Source organism: Thalassophryne amazonica, chromosome 23, assembly GCF_902500255.1.
Source record: "Thalassophryne amazonica chromosome 23, fThaAma1.1, whole genome shotgun sequence".
NCBI lineage: Eukaryota > Metazoa > Chordata > Actinopteri > Batrachoidiformes > Batrachoididae > Thalassophryne > Thalassophryne amazonica.
The window spans coordinates 21519973-21543390 of record NC_047125.1 but is presented as its reverse complement, the minus strand read 5'-3'; the positions used below and the strand labels follow the sequence as shown (position 1 = coordinate 21543390).

The window sequence follows — 23418 nt, the reverse complement described above, 5'->3', positions numbered from 1 at the left end:
AGCAATTACAGCCTCAAGTCTTCTTGAATATGCTGCCACAAGCTTGGTGCACCTACCTTTGGGCAGTTTTGTCCATTTCTCTTTGCAGCACCTCTCAAGCTCCATCAGGTTGGATGTGGAGCGTCTGTGCACAGCCATTTTCAGATCTCTCCAGAGATGTTCAATCAGATTCAGGTCTGGTCTCTGGCTGGGCCACTCAAGGATATTCACAGAGTTGTCCTGAAGCCACTCCTTTGATGTCTTTGCTCTATGCTTAGGGTTATTATCCCGTTGAAAGATGAACCGTCGCTCCAGTCTGAGGTCAGGAGCGCTCTGGAGCAGGTTTTCTTCCAGCATGTCTCTGTACATTGCGGCATTCATCTTTCCCTCAATCCTGACTAGTCTCCCAGTTCCTGCTGCTGAAAAACATCCCCACAGCATGATGCTGCCACCACCATGCGTCACTGTAGGGATGGTGTCTGGCTTCCTTCAAACATGATGCCTGCCATTCACATCAAAGAGTTCAATTGTTGTCTCATCAGACCAGAGAATTTTGTTTCTCATGATCTGAGAGTCCTTCAGGTGCCTTTTGTCAAACTCCAGGTGGGCTGCCATGTGTCTTTTACTAAGGAGTGGCTTCCTTCTGGCCACTCTACCATACAGGCCTGATTGGTGGATTGCTGCAGAGATGGTTGTCCTTCTGGAAGTTCCTCCTCTCTCCACAGAGGGATGCTGGAGCTCTGACAGAATGATAATCGGATTCTTTATCACCTCCGTGACTAAGGCCCTTGTCCCCTGATCGCTCAGTTTAGACAGGTGGTCAGCTCTGGGAAGAGTCCTGGTGGATCCGAACGTCTTCCATTTACAGTTGATGGAGGCCACTGTGCTCATTGGGACCTTCAAAGCAGCAGAAATGTTTCTGTGCCCTTCCTCAGATTTGTGCCTCGAGACAATCTCGCCTCAGAGGTCTACAGACAATTCCTTTGACTTCATGCTTGGTTTGTGCTCTGACTTTCAACTGTGGGACCTTATATGTAGACAGGTGTGTGTCTTTCCAAATCATGTCCAATCAACTGAATTTTCCCCAGGTGGACTCCAATTAAGCTGTAGAAACATTTAAAGGATGATCAGTGGAAACAGGGTGCACCAGAGCTCAAAAGGCTGTGAATATTTATGTACATGTGATTTCTTAGGGGTTTTTTTTTTATATATATATATATATAAATTTGTCAAAATCTGGGGGGGAGGGGGGGGGCTTTTTCATGTTGTCATTATGGAGTATTGTGTGTACAATGTTGAGGTGAAAAAAATTGTTTGTTTTTTTTTGTTTTTTTTCCTGCAATTTTGAAATAAGGCTGTAAGATAAAATGTGGGAAAAGTGAAGCACTGTGAATACTTTCCGGATGCACTGTACCACCTTTAAAAGTGGAGATAATTAGTGTGACACTAACCACCATTACCATGATCCAATATGTTAATGCTAACTGCTGTATTTTCTGGAAAATTTCACCACTGTGTATATACAATACAGAACGCCGAACTTTTTTTCTGTTGCAGTTATTACAGTCTAATCATATTGCTCAAAAGTGGCAAAAAACATTACTGGCAACCTGAAGTAATCCAGTGCAAAGAGCACAATAAAAGTTGGACTTTCTATTGGTATTTCAAAGTCTTAATTTTGTGCTTTTCCATTTATTACTTTATGAGATGGAGATATCGTGCTACTCTCGTTTGGTTCATTTCAGCTCTCGTTTCTCCCCACTATTTCTTGAATGTGGTCCCAATAGTGACAAAGGTTTTGTCCTTATTCAAGCTGCTCAATGCCCCCCCCCAGAAAAAAAAACACACACACACACATCCAGTTAATGGCCACTAAAACATTCATTCTGTCAGCAGTCCATCCTGAGGCAGCCCTGCACTTAAATTTGCACACGCACCATTACTCATCCTTAACCAGCAAGATGCTTTATGCGCCTTCTCATATGCACTAAACACAACTCCATGCTCCAGTGCAGCAATCATTGTCATTAATATTTTGTTTCATGCTCATGTATGATTCTCAAGTGACCACCTCATTCCCAGCGTAGTGCACTTTGGGTTTGCTATTATCATTTATGATGAAAGCGGTTTCCATTTTCAGAGTCCAAAGTCTGATTATTCCGGCCCTTGAGTCAATTATTCTTCACTCTCTGCCGGCTCAGCACTACACGGCGATGATGTGATCATTTGGGACCGTTTTGGCTTTTTTTTTAATTTTTATTAATACAATCCTGTGGGTGTTTGTTTTATGCCAGCCCAGTGTTGGTCGTCTGCTTTGATATATTTATATATGTATATATATATATATATATATATATATATATTTATTTTTTAAAGTGGCTTGGTTTAAATGTCATTAATGCTTTGAAAGTTGGGCTTTTATGCTTGTTACCTCCTCGTCCCCTCTCTCCCATTCCTCTTTTTTTCCTCTCTTATGACCTTTTCTAATTTGCTCTTAATTTCATATTCTTTTGCATCACTGCAGATCTTAAGCCACAGATGCTTTCTTAGCTGCTTTTTGCCATCCCCCCCTTTCTAAAGAGATTACAAAGACTTGTGATGGAAAATTAACTCTTACTGGCATTGTATGTATGTACCCCAGATGTGCCTCTTAATAGGCTTACACACACACACACACACACACACACGTATATCACACATGGTCACATTTTTGCCAGGGCACTTAAGAGGCCGTCTAGTGAAAATTATATTTACATCACTGGCCATGCTAATTCCTGTTAAGATATTCTTACTCTCTCTCTTTTTTTTTTCTCTGCACAGTTAGTATCGTTTCACATCCTTCTCTTTGTCCCAGTGTTTCTCAATTCATGTTGACCTGGTTAACTGTGGTGTGTGTTTGTGTGTGTGGACAAAGTCAGGTTGGAGCTGTTTGTATTTTGCAGCACTTTGCAGGTTCTAGCAAAGTTACTGATGAGCAGTCATTCGGAAACAATCCAGTGTGGTTGATCTTAAATTCTTTTAAAATTAAAATCTTAAATTTAATTCAATAAAGTATTCTGTGTTCCAAATACATTCAGGTCCATAAGTAGTGGTGACAAAATTCAAAACTAGAAGCACTCAGAGAGTGCAAACCTCCACCAAGGCCATGGGGTCACTGACGCCATAACATCTACACGCCGTGGAATCATTGAACCTAAAAAAGTCTAACAATGTTTGCTCAGTAGTAAAAAAAGTTTCATCTGCTGTGACTGGATAGCATGTATCCTTAGCGCTTGGCACCACAGTTTATTGCAACTTGCACCTTTCCCAGAAGCTACTGTCATCTGAGCATTGATATTGATATTACATGTGCTTATAGACAAAAACAAATAAGAGACAAAATTAAATTTATTATTCAACTAAACTGCAAATATATGAATTTTTTAACATTTATGAAACACTTCTCGAAACAAGGCCATAGGGTCACTGACCCTAAAGAGATTCCCTCCTTGGCACAGTGATCTATTTCTTTGTCTTTTTCCTCTAAAATTGTATATAATAATCGTTAGATTATTAATATATAAACAAAAATAAATGTAAGAAATGTTACAATTTGAAAACAAATGCACCCAAACGTGATGACAGCTGCAACTGCTTAATGCTAACTTTTAACATTGAAAATGCCATAGACACGCTAACGCGTTAACACCACTAAAATTTAATCACTTGTTTCTCTTGTCATTTCCAACCACTCCACAAAATTTCATCAAAATCTGTTCAAAACTTTGAGTTATCCTGCTGACAGACAGACAGACAAACGCAAACATAACCTCCTTGGCGGAGGTAAAAATATCATTGACCAAATACTTATGGACCTGACTATATTAAACGAGAGGGTGGTGGGAATGCAAAACATACTTTGTGAGATTAGCTAAAGCTAACGATGTGCATTACTTAAAACTCAACTGCAGGTCAACTGAGTTCAGAAGGTAGTCTCCTTTAAAATTCATTAATATTGCATCAACATTTTGCCAAACGCCTATAGTATAGAAACATGTTGCATTTCAAGAGAGGAAGGTGCTAACTGATAAATTGCACAATATATGCCAAGTATGTTGCATTAAACCAGCCAGACAACAAATGGAAGTGGAAAAGATGAAGACCTGACTGCAGATCTTGGACAAAGAACACAGCAAAACACACACACAGCTTCTAATATTAATAAAATGGCTAAAGTCCTTCAAAAATGCGCAGTAGGTGTGCAGTGACACAGCACTGTTTCACTTGAGAGAGGAAATTTTTTTCTTCTTCAGGTTTAGAGGAGTGAGTACATCAAAGAAATACTTTGTGATGCCATAATACAACCCCTGGCAAAAATTATGGAATCACCAGCCTCAGAGGTTGTTCATTCAGTTGTTTAATTTTGTAGAAAAAAAAGCAGATCACAGACATGACACAAAACTAAAGTCATTTCAAATGGCAACTATCTGGCTTTAAGAAACACTAAGAAGTCAGGAAAAGTAATTGTGGCAGTCAGTAACGGTTTCTTTTTTAGACCAAGCAGAGGAAAAAAATATGGACTCACTCAATTCTGAGGGATAAATTATGGAATCACCCTGTAAATTTTCATCTCCAAAACTAACACCTGCATCAAATCAGATCTGGTCGTTAGTCTGCATCGAAAAAGGAGTGATCACACCTTGGAGAGCTGTTGCACCAAGTGGACTGACATGAATCATGGCTCCAACATGAGAGATGTCAATTGAAACAAAGGAGAGGATTACCAAACTCTTAAAAGAGGGTAAATCATCACGCAATGTTGCAAAAGATGTTGGTAGTTCACAGTCAGTTGTGTCTAAACTCTGGACCAAATACAAACATGGGAAGGTTGTTAAAGGCAAACATACTGGTAGACCAAGGAAGACATCAAAGCGTCAATACAGAAAACTTAAAGCAATATGTCTCAAAAATCAAAAATGCACAACAAAACAAATGAACGAATGGGAGGAAACTGGAGTCAACGTCTGTGACCGAACTGTAAGAAACCGCCTAAAGGAAATGGGATTTACATACAGAAAAGCTAAACGAAAGCCATAATTAACACCTAAACAGAAAAAACAAGGTTACAATGGGCTAAGGAAAAGCAATCGTGGACTGTGGATGACTGGATGAAAGTCATATTCAGTGATGAATCTCGAATCTGCATTGGGCAAGGTGATGATGCTGGAACTTTTGTTTGGTGCCATTCCAATGAGATTTATAAAGATGACTGCCTGAAGAGAACATGTAAATTTCCACAGTCATTGATGATATGGGGCTGCATGTCAGGTAAAGGCACTGGGGAGATGGCTGTCATTACATCATCAATAAATGCACAAGTTTACGTTGATATTTGGACACTTTTCTTATCCCATCAATTGAAAGGATGTTTGGGGATGATGAAATCATTTTTCAAGATGATAATGCATCTTGCCATAGAGTGAAAACTGTGAAAACATTCCTTGCAAAAAGACACATAGGGTCAATGTCATGGCCTGCAAATAGTCCGGATCTTAATCCAATTGAAAATTTTTGGTGGAAGTTGAAGAAAATGGTCCATGACAAGGCTCCAACCTGCAAAGCTGATCTGGCAACAGCAATCAGAGAAAGTTGGAGCCAGATTGATGAAGAGTACTGTTTGTCACTCATTAAGTCCATGCCTCAGAGACTGCAAGCTGTTATAAAAGCCAGAGGTGGTGCAACAAAATACTAGTGATGTGTTGGAGCGTTCTTTTGTTTTTCAGGATTCCATAATTTTTTCCTCAGAATTGAGTGGTTCCATATTTTTTTCCCTCTGCTTGGTCTAAAAACGTAACCGTTACTGACTGCCACAATTTTTTTTCCAGATTTCTTAAAGTGTTTCTTAAAGCCAGAAAGTTGCCATTTGAAATGACATTAGTTTTGTGTCATGTCTGTGATCTGCTTTTTTTTCTACAGAATTAAACAACTGAATAAACATCCTCCGAGGCCGGTGATTCCATAATTTTTGCCAGGGGTTGTTGTGGCAGGCTTCAGGAATCCGCTGTTCGGCAGCTCCAAAGGAAAAAGCTTAAAGTTGTAGCTCATAATCCTGAATTGTCCTGTTTTGTTTGAATTTACAACAAAAATGGAATGGTTTCACCCTCCACGAGTGTAAGATTTCCACTAAACTTAGTTCCGAGTCAGTAGTCTTGAATCATTAGCTCACACTCGTCACACAGGTTGGGAAATAAGAAATGAGGCTGTTCGGAGGATCTCATTTTTCTGTCATAGGTGGAGCGAAGAACGAGCCAACAGCAGTGGCAGTGAACGGGGCTGAAGTGGAGCTGTGGGATAAATTCTCCCATGTGGCTGTCATACGCCACCTACTGGAGGTCTTTTTTAAAAACCTCTAAATGAACTCACAGAGGGATCTCAGTGCAGCTCTGTCAGCTTTGTCTCGCTTTCATAAAAGTGAGACTCATATTCTCAGATGTAGATTTAAATGTTCTAAAGCCCGATTGATTTCAATTTATTTGTTTTAAAATAGTCCGTGTATGATTTTGAATAGCTGTGACATTTTTGTCTTTGACAATTTCAGTTGACAGATTATTTAAAAAAAGTAAAACTTTATAGTTGTTCATTGGCTTATTTACAGAACTGCCTCAAACTGTGAAGTGCGTTTTCCTTTGGGTTTAAGAAGTCAGCTCACTTGTCAGTGTTGAATTTTCTTTTTTTGGGGGGGGGGGATCAGAGCCTGACTTTGTCCATGTGCTTTGTGTACAATCCTTTTTATTTTTATTTATTTATTTACTAACAGTTGCTGTTGGTCTTTTGTGCTGTTTGTTACATTTTTGGAGTAGACTTTATGTCAAACGTTCAAGGCACAGAAAGTGAGACGGAGATTGTGGTTTCTTTGTTTTGCACTAAGATGAAGCAATGATACAGCAGCAAAGACCAACTTCCCCTTCTTGCATAATCTTTAATCTGCTTTCTTTAGTCCTCATTTGCACATGGCACTGGTTACCTTTCTGGGAAAAAAAAATCTACCCAATTTGCCAAGAAATTCAACTTTTCCCCATCAGTTTTGGCTTCTTATTGGTTCTCTATTAGTATGTTCCAAAGGGTTTTTGATATGGTTTATGAAATCATGTGATAAAGCGCGACCATTGAGACCATACACCTTGGCAAGAAAAAAATAAAATTCAATTTAAATTTTCCGCACCTTCACAAATTCCATTTTTATCAAACAGTACCTGTATGTAAAAGTCAAATATGGTGTCAACTTCATTTCCACTTAGTTATTTAAAATTCTACTTAACGATGGAGTTATTTTAGTTTGTAACAACTGTCCAATGTCTCACAGTAGATAAATGCAGAGTGAACCTTGATCCAAATGATTCCCAGAATCCATTCTTTCAATTATCTCCACTCAAACTTAACTGTTTGTGTGAGTTTCAACGAATCTCCACATCAAATCGGCAACAAGTCAGTCCCAAGATGCACACGGGTCTGCAAGTGATGTCAAGTATGAATGAACAATGAATGTCAAGTATGGTGAGATGCTGCTTACATAGATGACGTAAGGATGTCAATACTTAGTAAACCAGCTTGACCAAACATATAAATATGAACCTTGGTTCAGACCTTGTTCCAGACTTTTGTGTGGGAAAATCCCATAATAGTTTTTCATTTCTTTGCTCTCCTTTGTGCTCATTATGCAGCCTACGGTTTGTGCAAATTAGCCCAATAAAACGTTGTCCAGAAAATGCATATTAGAACTCGGTGAGTGATACTGCCTAATGTTTTAATCAGTGAAAGCACCAAGACAGATTAAATCAGTTATGATCAGCCAAAAAAAAAAAGAGAAATGTCCTTTTAAACAGAGAGTTAAAGGAAGAAAAACCAGCCGCTCATATGGAGGACAGCTCACATATTTCTAAACCATAACAAACTCCCACAAAATTCAACCCATGAAACATGCCTTTTTTTTAATCACAGTACTTTAGTGTCAGTGTGACTTTTTTTTTTTCCCCAACTTAATCCATGTCCGAAGCATCACAGATGTGTAAAACCGCACATCTCCTTTTATTCCCGTGGAACACCAGAAGTGGACAATCCAAAAGGAGACCCGGCTCTCAGTGCAAGTGGAAAAGGGCGAATGCTTCTGAGCTTATTTCTGTCATTCCTTCATCTTTCCCTCTTCCTTTTCCCTCCCCCAAATGTGTTTAAGTGCTGCCTCTAACCATCTCCACCTCACCTCCCCGCCCACCCATACACAAACTCCGCCCTGTGTGTGTGTTTGTGCGATTTTTGGTGTGTGTGTGTGTGTGTGTGTGTGTGTGTGTGTGTGTGTGTGTGTGTGTGTGTGTGTGTGTGTGTTGGGCGGGGAACTTTTTTATCCCAACTCCCCCACCCCTCCCTCTCAGCCTAAACACTCCGGGTTCCCGCGCCTCCACCGCCTCGGCCGCAGCCGTCCTCTCCTCCTCCTCCTCGCGTCCCCACCATCAAAAGTCCCTGTCCTCCTCCAATCATCCATGCCCCTCTGACCTGCACGCACCACGGCCCAGGCAAGTGTCACTCTGTCTCGCATAACAGTATACATCACCCCGAATCAGCACGCGCCACTCTGTTAACCAGAAATGATGGACAAACAAAGGATGAGGAAAGATTACGACTTGCTCAAAAAGAGAGCGCGGCTCTTTAATTCCTTTTTTAAATGCGCTAATAATCTGGTGCCCAGCTGTGAGCGAGTTTTTCATATTTATCATTATTTATTCAGGTCGGACTCTGAAGAGGTGCTGTTGGTTGCTGTTGTTTTGTTGCACTGCAGAGAGGTTAACCTCTCCAGTGACTTCTGCAAAAAGTTTTGTAAATGCAAATTTGCAAAACTGTAGAGAAGAACCGCAACCTTTGTAAATGATACACTTATACCCTTTTTTTTTTAATAGAGGGAACTCTATATAAATGGTGGTGTTCTTGAAATATCAACAAAATGCCTTCTCTTTGTATCCCAGTGTGGATCAGTAGTGACGGCACAAACTAAAGTTGACGGTCTGTGAAGACAAAAGCCTCTTTGTTGTTATTCTGCATTATCGCCCATGAACATTTTGAAGCAACATTTGCACTGGAGGTGCTTTTAAGGGACGGAATGTAATTATTTACCTTCGTACAGTCTACATATCAGCCTGACTTCACTATGGAGGAGGTGTCCAGCGATTTTTAAGACCAACTGTTGTAGATTTGCCAGTTACTTAGCAACAGCCAGGAAGTACGTTGTGCTGCTGTGAAAAGTGCCTCTTGCATAGATGTTGACATATTTCCTTTAACCAGCCAGAGGCTTGAAAACGTCACATTAACCAGTCGGGCATATCTGAAGACTGAAGAAAGAGTTGAGCAGGTTTTTCTTCTGTTCTGTAGCTCTGATGGAGCAGGGCGTCTTTGTTTATTTTTATTTCCTGTCAGGAAACAAAAAAATAAGTAGACAGATTCAGAGATTTGCAAATATGTGAAGGAGTAGAGATTGATCTGGCTGTCAGTCACTGTCCATGGCTCCTAAACTGCACTTTATATTAACTTGAATAGAAGTACTGTCATTAGTTGGACTGTACACTTGTTAATTAGGTCAAAGGAATAAATGACGACACACTCACAAAACAAGTTGAACAAGTTGACTGGAATCAGTAACTGTGTTGTGGGGAAGTTCTTCAATCATTACTGGAAAATGAAAATCTCAAACCAAAAATTTAATTTTGCTGCTTATTGAGTTATTTCTGCACTATCATAGAACTGAAAAGAAGGAAAGTGTTATTTGAGACAGACGCAGAAATGTTTTAGTTTTGAAGGTGCTGACCACACTGCTGCTCAAACTAAATACGTTTTCCCTGGTAACTGTCGCTGAAAGGTCAAACAATGAAGTGTGTGTGTGTGTGTGTGTGTGTGTGTGTGTGTGTGTGTGTGTGTGTGTGTGTGTGTGTGTGTGTGTGTGTTGAAAGAACCTCTGGATCTGTTCCTAAATGTTTAGGATCTGCAGTGATTAAAGTATTAAGAAATCTAATCTTGACCCAAGTGTATTGAAAAACTATAGGCCGATATAAAATCTATAATTTTGCTCTAAAATTCTGGAAAAGGTTGTTTCACAACAGCTTGTGGACCACCTTACTGATGATAATCTTTCTGAGCCACTGCAGTCTGCTTTTAGAAAATATCAATCCACAGAGACGGCCCTCACTAAAGTGGTGAATGATCTTCTGCTTGCAGTGGATTCGGACACCAATACGATTCTGGTGCTGTTAGATCTCAGTGCTGCGTTTGATACCGTGTATCATTATATTCTACTCGATAGGCTGGAAAATCATTTTAGGATTACTGGGAATGCCATTGGATGGTTGACATTATACCTGACCAATCGTTCTCACTGTGTTTTGTACAGTAACACTACCTCTAACCTTAGTGACATGAAATTTGGGGTTCCACAGGGGTCCATCTTAGGCTCCCTGCTTTTCTTCCTTTATATAGCACCCCTTGGGTATATATTGTGGCAATTTGGGATTACCTTTCATTGCTATGCTGATGATATTCAGTTATAAATGCCAATAACTGCTGGTAATCTCATCCACATAAAATCCTTAGAAGATTGTCTTGCATCAGTGAAAAGCTGGATGTCTAGCAACTTCCTACATTTAAACTCTGGTAAGACTTAAATCATGGTTCTTGGTCCAGTGAGACATCAGCATCAATTTGACCACTAATGCTTAGCCTAGGCTCGTGTATCATACATCACTTTGACAAAGTGAGGACCCTTGGGGTAATTTTTGAGCCTGCATTGTCCTTTGACCTCCACAATAGAGATATTACGAGGACTGCTTTCTTCCACCTGTGAAATATAGCGAAGATTCATCCCATCCTGTCTATGGCTGATGCTGAGACCCTGATTCATGCATTTGTTTCTTCAAAATTGGCCTACTGCAATGTTCTATTTTCTGGTTTACCACAGTCCAGCATTAGGGGTCTCCAATTGGTTCAAAATTCTGCTGCCAGACTTTTGACAGGAAGCAGAAAGTTTGACCACATTACACCCATTTTGGTGTCTCTTCACTGGCTTCCTGTCCCTGTGAGATCAGATTTTAAGGTTCTGCTACTAACCTATAAAATTGTTCACAGACTGGCACGTCTCTACTTAGCTGACCGAATTAATCCCTACGTACCGCCCATTCTCTGTGTTCTCAGGGTGCAGGACTACCTTGTGTCCCTATGGTGAATAAGAAGTCTGCGGGTCATAGAGCTTTCTCTTATCTTGCCCGTTATGTGGAATGATCTCCCTGCATCAATAAAACAGTCAGATTCTGTGGAGACTTTCAAGTCCAGACTTAAGATGCACTTATTTTCCCTTTCGTATGGCTAGCATACTGGTATAGTATGTTACGATGCTTTTACCCTTTTAAATTCGCTTTATTAGTAAAGAGAGCGGGCCGCATCATCAACGTTATCTAAATTCTGGGTCTTTTAGAGAAGCTTAGGGCGAGTGGCCAGCGATCACCTTAGTATTTCTTCTGTTTTTCTTGTGGCTTAAAGGTGATAGAGAGAGGTTGAGTAGGGCATTAATCCTTGTTCTGTGATGTGATATGTAGCCCAAAAAAAATTGGTTGGGTCTGTAATGGCTCAGAACCTTCCTAAAAGGCTCTCTGAAACAGCTATGCTACTATGCTGGGTTTAGAATGCCTCATTTGCCTTTAATGGCGCTGTTTCGGAGCTTATTTGGCAACCTCATTATGAAATGCAAGTAGGTGGCGCTGATCGGTTGCCGTTGTTTGATTGGCTGCCCTTGCTCTCACTGAAAAGAAAGCATTATTTATTTATTTTTATTGCTTTTATATTTTCTGATGTGTTTCTATTCAGGGTTTTTTTTTTGCCTCTTTCTCTAAAATTGTATATAATAATCATATTAATATATAAACAAAAATAAATTTAAGAAATATTACAATTTGAAAACAAATGCACCCGAACGTGATGACAGCTGCAATGCTAACTTTTAACATTGAAAATGCCATAGACATGCTAACGCGTTAGCATCGCTCCCGTTTTTAAGTTATAAAATACATCAACTGTTTCAGAAGAACATAACAGGTCAGTTTAACATAGAAAAGGTAAATAATACTCAGACATATGCTCTTTAGGATTTTAGCAGGAGAAAATTAAGCAAAAGAAAAAGAATAATCGAAGCATTGCTTCAATCTGCGAAGCACTGCTTTGATTGGTTCAAGGTTCAAAGCAAAGCCGCGCTGCATAAAAGTTGTTTACGGACCCGCTGCAGGGTCTGTAATCAATACAGAAATGATCATTTTCCTGACAAACACCCCCCAAAACAACGGCCAGTCTGAAGGACCGATAACATAATCGTTAAGCACAAAGCTTATTGATGTCGGTGGATCGAGTCATTTCTTAACGATACCCAAAAGGAACCGGTTCTCGATACACATCCCTAGCTGCTAAGGGGTTAGCTTATTCCCTTTAGAGGAACAAACCAGAGCTGACGTGCCATTCTAACGTGCAATTCTTACAACAGGAATATGGCGCAACACAGATTTAAAACAAAAGAACTGTACTGATTGCTGGGGTTGATTTTTGTCGCGGAGTCGGAACTGACCCTCTATTGAGTATTAAATGCCGACTGAAGCCAGCTCGAAATCGTGCAAGGTTTGTGAAACAGTCCTCCGTGAAATGCGCAGAGCAAAGAAATAGTCGGCGGTTGTATGTACTGGGGATGCGGTTAAAAATTAATAAAAGCCATTGATCGCGTACAGTGCTTTCCGTGGGAAGATCGTAGTCCGCTAAAACAGCCTGGGAAGGCACACCTGTAGCTCACCATTGCTCCTCTTCCAGTGGTAGGAATGGGTGGGCACAACCTTATGAATAATTAATTTCGAAGGGGCGTGTGTGAAAGGGTGTGGGTGTGTGGGGGGGCTATTGGTGAAAAAGTGACGCAAGTTTTCTCTCAAAAACGGATTGGCCTGTTTTCTAGGGGCAATTCAAAAAAGGAGAAATACTTGAAACAGAGGTTCTGAAAATTGCTGGCACTTCGTGTGTATTCCCCACAGCGGGGAGACTCTGAACTAACACTAAAAACATGAAAAAGATGATTTTGATTCTCTATCCCCTTTAATTGCTATCAAATTATACTGTTTTTGTTGTCTTGCTGCCGCCTCATTCTGTTTTTATTTTTTTATTTTCTCTCTCTCTCTCACTCACTCACTTGCTCACGTCCTGTGCACTGACAAAATTTTCTGTATATTCATTTTGTAAATTGTTTTCTCAATTGTGTCGGTTGCATGGCCCAAGCAGAGGGTCACCCCTTTGAGTCTGGTCTGCTTGAGGTTTCTTTCTGAAATCATCAGAGGGAGTTTTTCCTTATCACTGTCTCCTGTGTGCTTGCTCTAGGGGGTGGGTAAGTTTAGACCATACTTGTGTGAAGCGTCTTGAGCCAACTTTGTGATTTGGTGCCATATAAATGTAATAAATTGAATTGAAATGAACGTGGTCTATATTGACATTAACAGACCCATTTCTTTTTTAAAATGCTGAGAAGCCAGTGTCGCAGACCGAATGGTCCCACACTAAAAATTGGTCCGCCCTGCCTCCGCTGCACATGCGTCATTTCAGACCACAACAGCACATCTGAGACAGAATCTCTTCACCCAAAGCGATCAAATGGATTAATGGGATTATTTATTTATTTAGTTATTATTACTGTTTGCAATTAGTGCAGACAAAACCTACAATTTTCAGTCGCTGAGTGTATATTTCATGACTCTGAAGCAGTTTTAATTCTGCATGAATTACGTTGCCATTGTCCTGTTGAACTCAGTTTGAATTGTAATATAATTCTAAATGTGGCAGCCAAATTATATAATGTTAAATTTGCTCCGAATGCTGTTGTAAAGCAGCATAAAAAATATCAACTCAAACTGCAAAACCACTTGGGGTACGTTGTCGTTCATCCCGTTGACCCACTCCAGTTGCAGTCAATTTGTTGTTGTGGCAGCAAGTTTTATTGAAGCCATTTCCATGTCAAATTGTTTCCTCTTAACTTCAGTGACTGCACAACCTTCAGATGACATGGCGTTAACGGCACTCGTTATGTCTTCTTGATCCCCGGCTTCAGCATGTCCCTCAGTTCCACTGTTTATGCCAATAAAAATTACGGATGGATTGCTACTCACTCGCTCAGTCATCTTCGACTTATCTGGGATTGAGTCGGTGGAGTTGCAACAACTTTTAATCTGAAAAAAATCTTCTTTGACTTTGATGCTTTTTTTTCTTCCTTTCTTTTCTGAAAGAACACCTCTGATATATGAAGCAGAGCATGTTTCCTTACATGGTATTATTGGGACGCTGACTATGGTAATTTACACACAGCTGGACGTCATCATGTTTGTCGGGGTCATCGTGCCTGTATCTGAGGTTATGAGCGGTTAAAGATAAGCATACAAATAAATCTTCTTGCATGAGGCCTGTTACATAAAAGCTCAACTGACAGCACATGTTTGAGCATTAGCTAATCAAGGCCTATTGACATGTTAGAAATGGCATGAAAGCAGTAGCTTTCCTCCCTGAGTCTCACAAACGCACAGTGATTTAAAAAAAAAAAAAAAAAGTTTAAAACTTCTTGGGTCCGGTTGATTGTGATTGTGTGAAAACACACTTGCAGTAATTTGTCACCTCTTTCATGCTAAGATCCTGTAGGATTGGCTTCCCTGTATTTTGTTTGTTTTTGTGTGATGTCATGGTTTTAACTGACTTTATAAGTTTTTAGTATCAGTCAGCTGCATGAAGCTTCAGGATTAACCCACTGCCCACACACACATGCACACTACAGTCTGTCTCCTATTTAAACTCTGCACTTTTAAGTTCCCTGAGAACACCCCTCTCCATTGTGGTTGTAATTGCATTTTAAGTGTTCTGCAGCACACTAAAGCCCCTTTCACACCGGGCCCACTTTGAGTTTTGTCGTGCGGAGTCATAACACTACGTGGAAGCAACCCATTCCCGAGACGATGGAGTTTAACTCCACAACAGCGCGAGGGACGGAAAGGACGAAGCGAATCAGATGCCAAAAATTGAACTTTTTTTTGTTTTGTTTTTTTTTTTTTGCGTCACGTGCTCGACGTAGAAATTAAGTGGCTTCAGCGCAAATGAGGGCAAAGCGACGGTACTCAACGTGACTGGAAGCCACACCCTCACAGTATGTTACCCGACGCAATTTATGATTCCTGCTGTGTTCCATTGTTCCCGAAGTATAAATCAGGCAGGATTGTTTTTATACTGTGTACACAATGCAGTGAAACTACACGCTCAAAAAGAGCACAGGAAAAAAAAAATGCTGATTGCAGCTACTTGCTCTTAAGTTCATAACATTGCAGAGATGGTATGGTCGACATGAGTAGAGATTATTCCAGTATGACTAATCATACAGCCACAGTAAGTATGCCATAAAATACAAAAACAAAGATACTTTTGTGTCTCAGTTTATGTTGCATATTACCAACGGCCCTGGTGCATAATTCTGGGTGATTTTATTCACTCTCTATGTACTTTCAAGTGTATTCTGCTTAACTGCATAGTCTATGCATCAATTTAACATTCTGTAGTTAATATTACTATTTTGCGTGTCTATGCTTCTGCTGTGCTGCACTTTGGAGACTCGAGTCTGTTTAAATGTGCTTTATAAATAAAGTGGATTGGATTCGATTGAATGTGTGCAGATCAAAACATTCATTGTGATTTTGTAGCTTTCTTACGTAAAGCAGCATCTTGTACCATAATGTGTTGCTACATTAAACTGAGATAATGTGCCTGTTGTGACGGCTGTCTGGGGAAAAAATAACAAAAGCCAAGACTATAACTTCGATGGGGGTAATGTCAAGGTGGCCCTGTGGTTGTGTTTTGTCTGCTCTGTGTTGAAGTCTTGTTCTGTTGCATGCGACATTTAGCCATGAGCTTGGGCTGTTCAGAACCTGGTTGGGAACACTGGAGAGAAGGTACCACTCCAATATGTAGACAAGTCTGAGGAATCGGCTCCCTTTTTGTTGACACTTAATCAGCGTGTATGTCCATGCCTGTCTCAATCCCCAGTCCACAGATACCATAGTCAGCGTTCTCTGCATTTCAAAATGACATTCTCATGAATTTGCTCTCTGTTTTTAACAACTACTTTTGCTGCATGACAGTCCATGTTATGCCTTCCTGCACACTGGTAACTGTTATATCTACACAGGGACAGTTTACTGATTGCAAATAAGATCAAGAAGGCCTAGCGTGAAAGCCATCCAGCTGCACCGTGACGGTGCATCAGTCCCCAACCGCCCCTTGCCCCACTCATTTGTGATGCACACACTTTTCAAGGTTAGTCTGGAGTTCAGTCATATTTTTTATAAAATCAAACTTACTAAAAGGTTCATCAAATTCACATAAACAAGGGGACTCATTATGGATTATTAATGCGATCGTGGCGTGTATGAGTCAGGTCCCCCCCCCCCCAAGTTCACAATGAGGAGGTGCAATTTATAAATAGCGGCTGGTGGACAAAAATACAAATGAACAGAGCATGAAAAACCTTACGACTGTCCCGGAAGGTTCATCTTAATAGCACTTGTCCCCACTAATCTACCTGATCCAGCTTTTCCTTGCATCTTTGTCCATCGGGCTCTGTCTTTGTTCCTGTGTACGCGGGTATGTTTCATCACCTGCCTACAACAAAACCTGGTGATCACATTGCTGAAAATAGAATAAAAGTTATCACAGGACTGTTTATCCCATCTTGCACTAATTTGTGTGCTCATTATTATATATGACACAGCTGTTCAGTTAGTTTTTCATTTGAATGTTTTAATGTATGAAATGTCCAACTGAATTTAACGGTAGTAATTAGTGTCAGATTATATATTACACCTGATATTTGTAGTATACACAAATATAGATTATATACCCTGTTGTCAGGCTGACAGGTAAGCCTATTTTCTTTATTTTCCAGTTGCCTCTGTCAAAAGAAAAAAAATGGCCTCTTGAAGAATTAAAACTATAAATGCTGCAGCAGAGTTTGAATTGCATCTTTTTTCTATATTATTTGCTCTTTAATGTGGGATTGTTGTGGTGTATGTTTTATTATTGATATTTATTCTCTTATTATTGTAGTAATTTTGGTTATATTTGCTTTGTTTTGATTCCAAGGAAAGCTCAATATAAATAGTTATTTTCAGGATACAAGTCACACACATAATTGGTATATAATTCACGTTGGAGTATAAATCGCAGAACCTCTCAAACTATTTAAAAAAATGTCTTGCAAACAAAAATGAGCTACATGCACACACAATTTTTCTTCCTTTTTAATTCTCGTCCTGTCATAACTTTTTCTTGTTAATTTCTGTGTCTGCACTCTCACACAGTTGCACGCACAAGCAGATGGAAGGTTGTCACCTAAAAACGGCGCCTTGCAGGGTTTGTGCGTTCAGAGAGTGAGCTGGAGGTTTGCGATGCTTTGCCCTATAGCCAAGGTTAAGCAGATTAACTGTTGGTGTGCGCCAGTGAGCTGATCTGACCCAAATATTGACTCGCTCGACATTGTGGATCAAATAAAACAAAACTAGCAAAAGTATTTGTTTGATTTTTCACACGGATAGGTTAAGCATCACATGGGACTAATTTTTGTCTATTTTGTTTTTCCACCCTCTCTTACCCTCATGTTTTTCTCTGCATCTGCTTCTTTCATTTTCTTTCCTTTGTCTTCTTTCTTCTTGATATGCTTTCTTTTCTCCGTCTCCTTCACCGTGCGAGATCTTGATCTCCACTTTCTTTTCTCCTGTAACCTCTTATCCCTTAAATCCTCTGCACATTTCCCGCTCTCCAACTCTCTCCTCTTGACTTTTGTGTGTTGTGGCCTCCCTCCATTTCTCTTTTCTTGCTGTCTTTCCGTATTTCTTTAGTGCCCCGCCTCAGCGGGCTCCAGGCGCCTCCCCATCTGCCCACAACATCAGCAGCGCGACCGTGAGCGACCGCACCAACTTCTCCCGGGGGGTGGGCATCCGCAGTACGTTCCACGCAGGCCAACAGCGAGTTGCTCGGGACCAGCAGGGCTCCGCCTACCCCGGCGGGCCCGCTTCCCCGTCGCTGTCGCATGGCAACAGCCAGGCCCGAAGACCACACGGCGCCACGGGGATTTTCAGCAAGTTCACATCCAAGTTTGTACGCAGGTGGGTGTTGCAGTGCAGAGGCAGCAGGAAAATATAGGTTTTAGTAATTTCCCGTGGGTGATGAAACACAAAACGTAACTGTACAACTCGGAAAAGTTTTCCATACAAGACTGAAGCGGTTCTGTCGCTTATGCTGCAGTCATCGCTATCTCCTTTTGCTGATCTGTAACTAACATAAATAGAGAGTCAGAAGAAGGCCACAGCTGTTTTCTTCTCTCTAATTTTGTTTGGAGCGGCAGCGATTGAGCAGTAATTTTGGTTTTGAGTCTGCGACTGGTGTAATTTTCCTCCCAGTCGTCTAATTCAGCATCGCAGCTCTGAAGCTGACTTCATGGGTACGTGCTTGTAATGACAGGAAAGCTGGTTTTATTTTTGCGTTGTGTAAGCAGTGGAGACGCGGCCGCCGGTTCTGTTCGGACAGTGAGCTGACAGTGCGCCGCGGCGACTCTTTGGCAGACTCTGACTGAGGACTGTGACTACAGAGATATAGTTGGTAGTAAATGTGATGAAGAGAGTTGAGTGAGACGGAGGAAAGGAGCAGCAGAAGAGGAGCGCCGAGGCCGACGTGAGAGCAGGTGGCGATTTAAAGGTGACGGGAGTGTGCGCGACTCCCAAGACGAAGCACCGGAATATTGCAGTCCTCACACAACCCAGGTGGTGCTGTTATAAGGTGTGTCACAGAAGAAGACATGAGTTTGTAAAACAATTTTTTTTTTTTAGAGCTTCACAAGCAGAAATAGTGTGTGTTTGTGTGTGTGTGTGTGTGTGTGTGTGTGTGTGTGTGTGTGTGTGTGTGTGTGTGTGTGTGTGTGTGTGTGTGTGTGTACAGGCACAGCCACTCGCCAGGCCTCCCACTCGGAGATACTGTAGCTCCATGACAACTGTATCCATGGTTACACCGGAGCTATCACTTTCCCCTCGGCTATAAATACCGCCGATGGGGACACCTTGACACACATGCACACTGACTCCTTGTGTGGGTTGGACATAGACGCAGTGGACACATTCCCACAGCAGCGGAAGCTGTGCAGTTTATTAAATTGTCATTTAACATCACTGTAGTTTGAAATGTATGTGTGCGTATCTGCATGTTTTAATCCTGTTTGAACTTTTTTTTTTTTTTTTTTTTTTTTTTTTTTTTTTTTTATTCAACTGCCTTCCCTTGCAGGCTCGCTGTGTGGTGCACGTTGGGTGGCGAGGCGCTGCTTAGATAAAGCCTGTTAAATTCCTTTAATGTGTGTTTTTTTGTCTCTTCAAACATTCCTGTCACTCGTTTCCACATTTAAATGCTGGTTCAGATCGAAAGCCTTAATAGAAGAATCAGATGATCAGTTATTTTGAATATGGATTAATCTTTTCATTTAAGCATAACTGCTAAATTGACTTGTTCATAATTGTATACATGGAGTTAAATTATGTACGTACTTGATTTTTTTTGGGGGGGGGGGGTGTAATTGTTTCAAATGACTAATTGAGAGGTCAATTTTATTTATTTTTTTGAAAAGGTTATAATCCAACTAAATTGGAGCCAATTCATCTTAAACTGGTTTTAAAATTTGTTAGGCAAAGGATCAGTTGTGTTTAATCCAGTTTAAGTTGGATAAATGTCTGGAGCTGGTCATAATTTTGAAAAATTTAACACATATTTGCTGGGAATATTGGTTGGGAAAAAAAAAATTCAAAGTCGAGATTTAAATAATGTCCATTTTATATTTATTCAAAAATGGACACGTTACTTAGAAATACAAGTTTTTAGTTGCAGGTGAGCACGACTCACGTTGGCATTTTAGTTCAGTGTTGAGGAGAAAAAGTCATAAATATAAAAGTTAATACATAAGTTTTTTTCTCTTTATCCCTCTTTTGTTTTTGTAGAAACCTCTCGTTCAGGTTTCCAAGAAGGTAGGCAACATCCCAATGTTAAATTTAACTCCTTGAAATATATACATACCTTTTCACATATATATTTTTTATGTTTATATACATATATATTTTTTTTTCCCTCCCCTTTTTGGTGTTTCATGCAGCTTTTTGTTAAAATTTTCACTCATGCCTTGAGCTTTTCTGCTTTATCCTGTGGTTGCTCCTCCCCCCTTTTTTTAAGTTCTGGTTTGGGGTGCCTTGTTTTGGCACTTGGTATTGACATTTTGTTTTTCTAATTGTTGCTAACATCACTCACTCACGTAACTCACTCATTCCATCATCACGTGGCAAAGTAACACCTCTGTCCCTACATCAGTTCCAGCCGTCCTCCTTCTCGTCCTCACCCCTCTAAATTCGCTCCCTTCTTTTAACGATGTAAGAAAAATATCCCAGATTTAGATGGAGGCTTAGTGGCAGCATACTAGATCCACTTACTCTTCCCCAACTCCTTGCCTTGCTTAGCATCCGATTTTGGCGATGATGCTCCGCTCAACATTGTGGAGATTTAACTCTCTCGTCAACATTGCTTACAAAAACTCTCAAACAAATTAAAAAAAAAAACAACCTTCCCTATTCCTGTAATCCAGAGAAAGAAACGCATTTGTACAAAGAAACTATGATCGTCTCCATCTTAGATTGGCTAATTTTGCTAACATTAGCCAAGACTAACCCCACCTTCCAAACCATCATCCATCTCACCTTCCTTGTTTTCAAAGGTTTGGTCTCTGGAGTTGAAATGTTGTTTGCAGCAGATGTCAAATTCCTCCATGGTTTTTAAATCTTATTTTTTCTTGTGTAAGTTTCTTGAGGCCTCTGTAATTAAAAAGTTGCTAGTTTTTGTAGATGGAGTTAAAGGGGAGGTGAGGATATCTGAGGGACGAGGCTGCACTCTTCTTTTTCCATCGCTCTGATTGCACTTTTGGCACCAACTCTAACAGCAGCACCAAGAACTGGATGGCTTTTTGACCTACTCTGGCTGGAAAAGACCTTAATGCTGTGACGCACTCTCTTCATGAATATATGTATGCACAGTGCTATTGAACAAAAAAATTCATCTATTCCTGCATGTTTGTCATACTTCGGTATTTTGGATGTTGAAGTCAGGACAACAGTGTTGCACCTTCTCAGTGGTGGCCCGTCTCCAAATTTCACCAATTCCACCATCAACAATTTAACATAAAAGTCATAAAACATTGACATTTCAGGAAGTGCAGTCATGATCGTACCATCAGGGTGGTGGTGGTGGGGGTACTGTTAGGGTACCACCAAGTGGGAGAGTGGTCAAATAAAACTGAATCCCTACTAAAGAGAACATAAAGGACTGCATCAGCTACCCAGTGTAACGCAAGTGTCAGTCGTCGTATTCAGCCAACAAGCTTGTCATTTGCACACCCAGGCGCCAATGTTAGCCAGCAGAATCATGCTTATTTTTGCACCTGTGGGTATGTTAGCTTTAAAGCGAGGTAGCGCTGCAGGTATACAATATTTTGAAAGAGTATTCGAGCTATTCTAATCGAGTAATCAGATACAAAGTACTTTTGCATTTTTAAACAACAACAACAATAGTCCAGTGCTCTCCCTAAGCATTGGCACAATGTCACTGCAGTCTCGCACAAATTGTCAAATTTAGTTTATCTGTTTCTGTTTTCCTGGGTAAATTTTTTTTTTTCACGTCTTTACAAGTTTTGGATCTTTCCCGGACCGTAAGTGCAAGCGGTCAGTGTAATCCTCATCAGTCAGGCTGCACATGAACGTGAGCACAGCTTGTGAAAAACTGGGCTCTGGGGTGCAGCTTTTTCACAAAAGCCATATTGATTAATCTGCTGTGCACCCTATAGATGAAAACTGATCAAATTCAAATGAAGGAGGTTTTGAATAAACTTGACTTAAAGTACATGTAGAGCAGAGAGCAGCCAGTAAACCAAACCGTTAAAAAAAAAAAAAAAATACACAAACACACTGCTTTGCTTTAAATGCTCAGTAAGTCTATTTCAGATGATCAGCGTGGACCTTTCTCTTAAAAAGCTTTATTTTACCCTGTGTGTCACATTGGAAAATTGTAGCTTTGCGTGCTCGATTTAGCGGTTACACAGCTTATGCACATACTCTAGTCTTCCATTTTGTTTTTCTGTGAAAATTGCAGCGGCACACACAAGCCTGGCATATGTACTACAAAATTCAACAGAGCTTTGAGGCACAGAATTTCCCTGTCATCACTTATTCGAGTTACTCGACTAATTGTTTCAACCCGAAAATGAGGTGTGGATTGCTTTTGTAAGGAGGCAGAAAATAATTCCACTATAGACCACCAAAAACCTGGTCGAAAGTCAAATGTTGAGATTTTTCTAGTATTTGAATGTCATTATACGTGCCTTATATAAGCGGGTTCACAACGCATGTATGGGTACGCCCTCCTTGAATATGCAACAAAGGTGAATTGAAAACCACCATTAAATGGAACAAAAGTAAACACTAATGGAACCGTTTAAATAAAAATTTCACTTTACTGCTTCACCTCAGGGAGTTTTGGTGGTCATCTGTACACTGTGGTGATGTTTTTAATTTGCAGTAAATGAAACTGTAAACACTAGTGCATTGAAACTACTAAGTGTGGCCTTGCATGCAAACACTGACTTATATTTGGATTAAGTATTTACATAGGCATGATTTTAAAATTTAAATAATTTCCTTGCAAAATAAATTAGCACTCGTAGGGAATAACAAACTTTTTTTGTAATTGTTTTTTTCTTAACAATATTCTTCCTTCAATGTCCCACGCTGACAGCATAAGTGCAACACCACAGTGGCCACACAGAACAGACAGTAAAACAAATTGTGACATGGACTGCCATCATTACAGAAATTTTTATTTTATTTATTTATTGTCAAGCAACCGCTCATTCTCTTCTTGCTTGCAGACCTGCCACCTTCAGGAAAGGAATGCAATGGCAGGGAAAGCCAAACAGGCCAGGGACAAGGTTGAGAGGAAAATACTTCCCCTTTGAGGAATTAGCATTATGAGTTGAGGTTGTCTTTTGTTTGAACATCTGAGACAGCTAAGTGTGACATATATGCAGGAACAAAACTCAAGAATGGAAGTTTGTTGCACTATATAAACAGAAATATTTATGTGGATATTGACACTATGTTGATGCTAAACATATGTTAGCACTTTTATACACACAGAAAGAGAGGGTTTGCTGCACGAGTGTGCTTCTCGACCACTGGGTACAGCAATATTTCTGTTTAAACAGTACTATTGCTCCAAGTGGTGAGAATTTTAATTTTTTAATTA

At 40.2% G+C, this 23418-nt stretch overlaps 1 protein-coding gene and 1 long non-coding RNA gene across 12 annotated transcripts in view; one reads left to right on the top strand and one right to left on the bottom strand.

The window, feature by feature from the left end:
• Nucleotides 1-23418, top strand: part of mark2b (MAP/microtubule affinity-regulating kinase 2b) — an 89380-nt gene that overhangs the window by 60444 nt on the left and 5518 nt on the right. For 4 of the 11 annotated variants that reach the window (XM_034164786.1, XM_034164789.1, XM_034164785.1 and 1 more), the window contains exons 16-18: nucleotides 8385-8525; nucleotides 17937-18203; nucleotides 20076-20102. In XM_034164786.1, the coding sequence (XP_034020677.1) occupies nucleotides 8385-8525; nucleotides 17937-18203; nucleotides 20076-20102 (435 nt within the window). Of the gene's footprint in view, nucleotides 1-8384; nucleotides 8526-17936; nucleotides 18204-20075; nucleotides 20103-20304; nucleotides 23201-23418 lie in introns of those variants that run through there. The other 7 variants (XM_034164794.1, XM_034164790.1, XM_034164788.1 and 4 more) reach the window with 3 other exon arrangements.
• LOC117505218 lies at nucleotides 1359-22574 on the bottom strand. Its single transcript, XR_004559049.1, has 3 exons — nucleotides 22492-22574; nucleotides 16206-16211; nucleotides 1359-1387 (listed from the first exon to the last, which is right to left on the bottom strand). It is a non-coding gene; the product is annotated as an uncharacterized LOC117505218 (long non-coding RNA).